General features: G+C 43.7%; 1 protein-coding gene across 1 annotated transcript; it reads right to left on the reverse strand.

The window, feature by feature from the left end:
- Window positions 1–922: 922 nt before the first annotated feature.
- On the reverse strand, window positions 923–6895 carry MRPS15 (mitochondrial ribosomal protein S15; the record flags this gene model as incomplete). Its single annotated transcript, XM_009572576.1, has 7 exons — window positions 923–1087; window positions 1842–2033; window positions 3275–3333; window positions 4239–4323; window positions 5113–5161; window positions 6019–6094; window positions 6833–6895. Coding segments are annotated over 7 exons (689 nt in total), but the record flags the coding sequence as incomplete, so codon positions are not given.
- Between the last annotated feature and the right edge of the window lie 620 nt (window positions 6896–7515).

Genomic DNA, 7515 nt, shown 5'->3' on the forward strand with positions numbered 1-7515 from the left:
ACGGGTGCGCGTGTAAGCCCCGCCCCTGCGCGTGCGCACACGCGTGCACACCCCGGTGCGCGTGCAAGGCCCCTGGCGCGAGCGTGGAACCTCAGCAGCTGCAGGGCAAATTCCAAAATACCAGTTTCATCAGCTCTGGTGCATGAGAGAAAGGAAAGGATTTGTAAGGAAATGATTAAAATAAATTAATTTCAGTACAATGGGCAACCGAGTCTGCCACGGCCAGGAGGAACTTGGGGAAGTTTCGCTGAAAGCTGCAGAAAGTTGGCCAACAAGCACCGCTGTAATCACATCAGTAATTCTCCTTTAGTTGAGTCGCCACCAACGGCGTTTTCGGTGTAACATACAAAATCACCGAGTTTGAGAATGAGAGAGGGATGATTGCCAGAGAACGAACACAAATGTGCAAGTCCGCTGGGAAATCACAGACTTGATTATTAACACGATCTCTACAGCTGCAGAGCTCCGGATCAACCCGTGTTTTCCTGCGAGAAGGAATGGCGCTTTGAGCTACAGTCAGGGCTGCTTCGTTTCCAAATAAGCAGCTTTTCACCTCATTCTCTCCCCTCATTTGTCACCCTACAGCCCAAATCCCTGCCGGACGCTGCCGAGCAGCTGGGTCAATGCTATTTGACAGTGCAATCCTACAGGCTCGCTGGGTAATGACCGGAGACGGACACTGCTCGGAGGTGCCCTCATTTAAAGACATCTCTGCCTTCCCTGCCATGAGGCGGTGGCGAGGGCCCCCCAGGTACTCCTCTCGCACAGATCGAACTGCTCACAACAGTCCTTCACACCAGCCTTAAATTAAACTTCTAAGACACTTAAACCACTCACGCCACTTTTCTGGGTGCTCACCATGGCGCAGACCACGCACGCACATAAGCAGAGAGGCCACATGTCTTCAGGAAGTTATTTATTGTTAAAGAGACTGGCTGTGTCGCAGCCCCGAGGTGCTGCTACATGGGTGTCCCCGTGTCCCCTCACACTGCGCCTGTTTCTCCTTTGCAGCTCTCGCTCTTGCCTGCCACTCTCTTCTCTGCTTTAGCCTCTCTGGTGCTCTCAGCTTCCGCGCCTCCTGAAAAACCTGCGGGAGGAGCATAAGGAGGTGAGAGAAGGGGAGAGACGATGCTGCCTGCTGCCGAGCAGAGCTGCTCCACCACCGCTGCTTGCTGCTGCCGGCAGCACGGATCCGAGTTCCTGCAGCAGAGGCCAGGAGGCACGCCGTGCAGCAACATCAACTCCTGCCCGCGTGCCTCCCCCGGGACTCTAGCCAGCCCTGTTTTCAGGGTACCATTCGGAGGTATTCCGTTATAGCTACCCAGTCTTTTGGTAATAATTTATTGAGCTGAAATTTAGTATTTACAGACTGAAGGCACGTCCAGCTTTTTGATTCTGCTGTTACCCTAAGGTGTATCGCACACAGCCGTTACACTGATGTATTTAGAGCAAAAGAGAGCAGGCAGTGGGTGTACGCACATTTCTGTTCCAAAGCTGCCATCAAATTTAACTGTCTCACATATTAGTTCCCCATACCAGGCTCTGAAAAGAAGCTGTTTTGAATCATACATTTCTGAGCAAACGAGTAGCACAATTTGAAGTTCTCAGGCACAGTACATCCGCAGCACATGCGTCACTGCCCACTACATAACTGTCTTTTGTGGAGTTCTTTGCCGAGCTTATATACTGCTCTACAGATATTATCATTGTCTCCTCATATTCAAAGCATGGATTAAAAGGACTTATCTATCAGTCTTTTCCTACTGACTTAATTGTGCCCTTTTATAAAGAGATTTTTTCCGACTCCAGTGACATGGCTCTCTCTCTGTATGGCTCCATACCTTGAGACAGAAAGCCTTCTTCACCACCCAGCGCTTGGTGATCCTTCTGCAGTAGGGCGGGGGTAGGGTGTACTGGATATTCAACTGCTTGCAGGTGTTTTCAAAGGTATCATAGCGGACACGGCGAAGATATGCAAGTAGCTTCTTCCGGCGATCTATATCCATCAGCATGCGACGACGGTTATTTTTATCCTGCAAAGGACTCAACGTTCACTAGACTGCAGAGAGATTATACTTCCATTCCAATAAATTACTTAGAATAGACCAGATTATGGCTGAAAGGAAACAATCAGGTTAAGGACAGTATCTTAGAACAATTTTTCTTGGCAGTTACTGCAAGCACATTAGGTCACTACAAGGAGATCTGAGATGACTTAATTTACTTTTCACTGAAATGGCTTTCTTCATTCTGTGTCTGCACCTTCCTCCCCCAACCCTGAAGACTGTTTTCAACTTGTACACAGTTTCAGGCGGTGGCAAAAGCTGCAATGGCTTGGAGGCAAAGGCTGTAGGGAAGGTCTACTGGCTAAAAACCCTGCTTCCCCTGAAATGTATTGTTCCAGAAATAACACAGAAGCATTTACCTTTGTTTTTCCAGAAATTAAATGTGAAAATAAAATGTGACTCAGCTCTATCTGACCATTTGGGTTGTTCTTTGGAAGAGAATATGCATAGCTTAAGCCATACCATTCAGGGCAATCCCCCATGGGAGAAATTTCCCTATCCTATACAAGCAATTTGTATACAAAGCAGGCTTCATCCAAGCAGTTTCAAAAGGTCTCTTCTGCTGAAACATTTGGTACAACTTCTGGCTTCTTATAAAAACTGAATTCTATTCTGTTTTACCCTTCAAGCTTTTATGATTAACAAATAATTATGCACTTTTTTCAAATGCAGTTGACTAATCCATTTCCCACTTTTTGCACTTTTGCAGAAAGTCTCTTTAATATATCTTGTTCATAAACTTGTAGTTGTGATGTTTTGAATTTGGGCTCTGAACCCAGGTAGCTTTAGGTAGGAAAGTGGTTACTATGACAGTAACACAGTCCTGTCCACTAAAAATGTTCATAGGCAGAACAAAGAGAGAATACAGCTTGCTGAAGCGATAACATTAATTACATTGAAAACTAAGCAGTGAAGCCACATCTGCAGCAAGGATAAATTTAGCTAAACTCCATTCACAGCTATCTGCTCAGCCACTTCCACCAATGCAGTAACAAAAAAGAACACACTCCACACTTCTGTCGGTGAGAACGTAGCTGTGACTGAGCCAGCAGCTTCCCAGACTGGCACCAGGGAACAGTTATAACTATTTTATAAACCTTCTTAGGAAAGCCATAATCCCCAGAATTAAAATCCTTTTGTTCTAAACTGAGAAAACAACCTGAACAGCTGCTGTCTCAGATGTGTGGGCTCAGATTACTGATAGTTACCTTGGGATGCCTCTGAAGATGTTCCTCGTAAGTGCGTATCTTGGCAGTCAACGTAGCAACTATAAAGAACAGACATAAGAAGCCGTATGAGAGTAGAGCTTTCCAGGGTGAGACAGTATCATTTGCATTCCCTTCAAATTGCCAGTTGAGGACTGCTGTTCTTATGGGTACACACTGCACCACAGCAAGTATTACCGCACAGCCCTCTGAATAAATGCAAAACAAACCACAAAATATAACCTACATAACCTGAGTCAGAACTATTACTATTATGAAGCTGCTTAATCAGAGGTTAAAATTTTAACAACAGATCATATGAATTTAGCTGTAAAATGCCTCTTGCATTACTGATAACTTTACATTCATTTCACTTCACTTCGTTTAAGCTTTGGAGGAACAGACACAAATTAAGAGGTTCTTTCTAAGAGCAGCAGCCAGCTCTTTGTGATTTCAGGCTTTGGAGAAAGGTGCTGGTGGCATCCTGAGAAACTGGAAGCCTTTATGAATGATAAAGGAGCACATCTTGGTCAATGGCAGCGTGGCCTTCATCCCTGCACTGTCCCTACACTGTGCTTCAGCCAGAGCTCTCTGATGCAGAGGGAAATTTGGGTTCCATGGCTAAATCTAGTAGTTCATTTTGGTAATGAATGCAGTGCAATGCTTCAAGTCATATAAGCACTTCAAGCAGAATAATGCACGTTGCCTTTGGAGGGTGGATATGGAGTAGGAATTTGGAAATCATCCTAGCAGACATCTGCCAGTAAGTGCTTGCACTGTCTCTGCAATGTTCCCAAACTCTGAACAGGTCCTCCAGGGCATACTGCAGGCTACCTGCCTCTCAGGTGCTCTCCTAAGGAGATTCTCCTAACTGATACAGGAAGCTTGAAGTGCTGGGGTGGGAATAGCTGAATAAAAGCAGAGATGTAACATCTGCCAACAATATCCTTCTACTTTTTTAACTTACCTTGCACCTCAAAGGAGCCATTGTCGTTGGGAGACCTCCTGACCTTCTCCACCAGCTGCTGTGTCTTTATTTTCATCTTCTCCTTCTGTGGATAACAGAAGAGAGCTTGTCACTTTCTCAGGAACACTAAATGTCTGAGACACCCCAGCTCTCTTCCCAAATGCCCAGATAAAGGCTTTGTAATTAATAGCTTTACTCAATGTCCATCACAAAATGTGTAAAAAAAGCTGCAAAAAAGGACCTACTGCTTGTGGGACACTGCTCAGAGCACAGCAGCGAAGCAGCACAAAAAGATCTCTGGAACACAGAATCGTTCAAACCAAGAGTCCAGGCACACCCTTCGTCCCAAGATTACAGAAGAAGGGTGTTGAAGAGGCCCCGCTGCTCTCATGAATGGAAGAGAGAACTGAAGCTGATCTCACATGACAGTAGCCTTTACTTTTCGCATCTTTTTAAGCTTAAGTTGCAGGCAGCAAGAAATGGTAAGATCTTTGTGCTACCTTACGATTTGCTTAGTTTATTTTCTGGGCATACAAAAAGCAAAAGTAGTTTGAAGAACATCTGCTGTCCAGTGTACTATTTTCTAGAACACAGGCCAACTATCATCAATAACATAATGCAGCTCATCTCCCCTGTGATTGCCTAATATTTTGCTCTCTCATTGTAGTATGCAATTATTATCATAAAGAAGACTGCATTATAAATTTTAAGAGCATACAAGACTTATCACTCTCATGTATTTAATAGCCCCAGATTTGCAGTCACTGAGCAACACTTAAATTAAGTGAAGGGCATTTAACAATATAGAGAAGTCTCACACAAATGTGCTTACTAAATCTTCTAGGTTTTTTTATGCAAGTAGAACGAAACTAACCTGGCTTGCCATTTCGAGTGACAACAGTCTTTTCACTACATCATCAACACTGCAAGGAGATTGCAGATTAGTTTATAAGCTAGAAACGAAGTATATTTAACAACAGAAATGAGATTAGGTTTTCAGAACATATTAATTTTTCTCAATTTTAATTTACTCCACAAATTTACAGCAACTCTCCTCCCCTCCCAAACCTGTCAGCCATAAACTCTTTCCTGCATTCCTAAGAAAAATCATGGCTGAGATTACAGAAACATCGAGTAGTTTTGCTGCTGCGGGAAGCACAGTTATTTCAAATGATGATGAACTCTTATCAATTCCAAAAACATTATGTGCAAACTGGGTGCAGAAGATTAACCCCCAAGTAAGTGTGCAAGGATAAAATAAGTAATTTTAAGGCTTGCTCCTTCAAAGATCTGTGAAAGTCTCAGTTACGCCACTGGGGGCTCTCCATGCACCACACATGAGCAGTTCTGGAATCAAAGCATGAAAATGCTAAACTCCAGGTCCAAATTTCAGAAGCAGCCATTCATTTTGAGTTGTTTAACTATACACTCTCTAGCACCTAAGTTCAAGACAGACATAGATTATTTCTAAGAAGATTATTTGTAGTATTTCAAGATTATTTCTTTTTTCTATGGACTACAAAGTCCACAGAAGATGTCGGCAACCAGCGCTTAATCTCACATTAAGTAAACAAAAACCTTGCATAACCCTAATCAGCGACTGCTTTTGCAAATTTTACTTTCAAAACGACTTCGTAATTTTTCTGCTAAATTGCATACCAGTGATTACAGAGCATTAATTAATTACTAAGCAGGTGACAGCTTCCACGTATTGTGGGGGTGTGTGTGTGTAAGATAAAATCTCTGAAGAGAATAGTCATTCCCTTTCCCTGTATCATACCTATTTATTATTGGGACATTGGCATAATCTTTCTTCAGCATTGTGGGAGGAAGATCATCCAAATGGCTGGGGATGTCTACAAAGAGAAGGTTAATATTTGAGGAAGAGCAGTACAAAGTCAGAGCTCTGAATAAGCTTGCAAACTAGACCAGAGGAAGCAAGTTGCAAAGAAAATAGACTGTATGCTCCAAACAAGAAGGAAGAACTTAAGAGGTCAAGCTGAGATGTCAGGAAATGAGTGAATAAAATTGGGGCCACTCTCTTGACTTCAGCACTCGGTGTATAGTCCACCAAGATCAGTGATCTCTTGCTAATGACAATTCCTAATTTCCCACACATTCATGAGCTGCTGAATTTTCTGAGTAACTTTTGAGCTTGCAAGGAATTATTTCTAGAAGCACAGAACCACAAAAAAAGTTTACAAAGGGACCTTATGGAGTTTCTACTCCAATCTCCCCTTTAAAGTGGGACTGTCATCATTTCTTTGTCTAGCAAAGCCTTGAAAACCACTGAGGATGGATATTCCACAGCACGAAGCGTGTTCCCACGCTGTACTGCCTTCCCAGTGAATCCTTTTTCCTTTTGTGTCCAGCTGAAACATCTCCGAGCTGCTATTTGGGACCACTGCCCCTCATTACATTGTTTGGCACTACCAAGAAGAGTCTGGCTCCCTCACCCTTGATGATGAGTTCTGCATCTTTAAAGTGAAACCCACCAATTTCTCCAAATACCACCTCTTCCTGCATTAGGGTACAACTCTGATAATGTCAACAGTAAAACATTTTGCCACATGGTCCCATTAATCCTGACATACCTTTCCTCTTTCTTCTCACAGGTCTGGCGTAACATCTGGCTGTCTGAACAAAGGGACTGCATGCTTGATGGAAGAAAGCAAAGATTTATCAGACTTGCGTGCACTTTTTTAGCTATGTACACATTAAATACTGCTTAGTCTGTACTAGAAAACTGGTCAGAGTACTCAGACTCGAAGGGCCAGTGGCCAGCCAGGTCTTTTGTCCCAAAGGAGCGCAGAAAAGTTCGGTGTGGTTCTCACACCGGTGCTAAAACAAACAGGCAAAGCTGTGCCGCTTCAAGGTGATCTGAACCCAAATGATAAGAAGAACAGAGCAGCAGGAAGAGATTACAGAGACTGAGCAGAGAGTGCAAGGGCTCCCCAGCTGAACTGTGTTCATTCAGAGGGTTTAAACTGATGAACTAATCCAAGTAATTTCATGTGCAAGTTAGACGGGCTGCCTTGGACTACCCCAGCGGCAGAGGCAGAGAGACCTAGAGACAACCTTTGACCAGTACAGAGATGAGAATTATGAATGAGAATATTCATCAGCAGCCTGAACTGAGCCGTTCTTTGACCTTTCAAGAATGAACTCTTCCAACTGCTCTTTCAAGGCCCCTGCTACTGGAATCAATACCTGTTTCAGGTTAGTCACCTGTGTCTCAGACATGTTTTCAACTACAGACTTTGCCAGTCCACGTACC

Source organism: Fulmarus glacialis, unplaced genomic scaffold, assembly GCF_000690835.1.
Source record: "Fulmarus glacialis isolate BGI_N327 unplaced genomic scaffold, ASM69083v1 scaffold49590, whole genome shotgun sequence".
NCBI lineage: Eukaryota > Metazoa > Chordata > Aves > Procellariiformes > Procellariidae > Fulmarus > Fulmarus glacialis.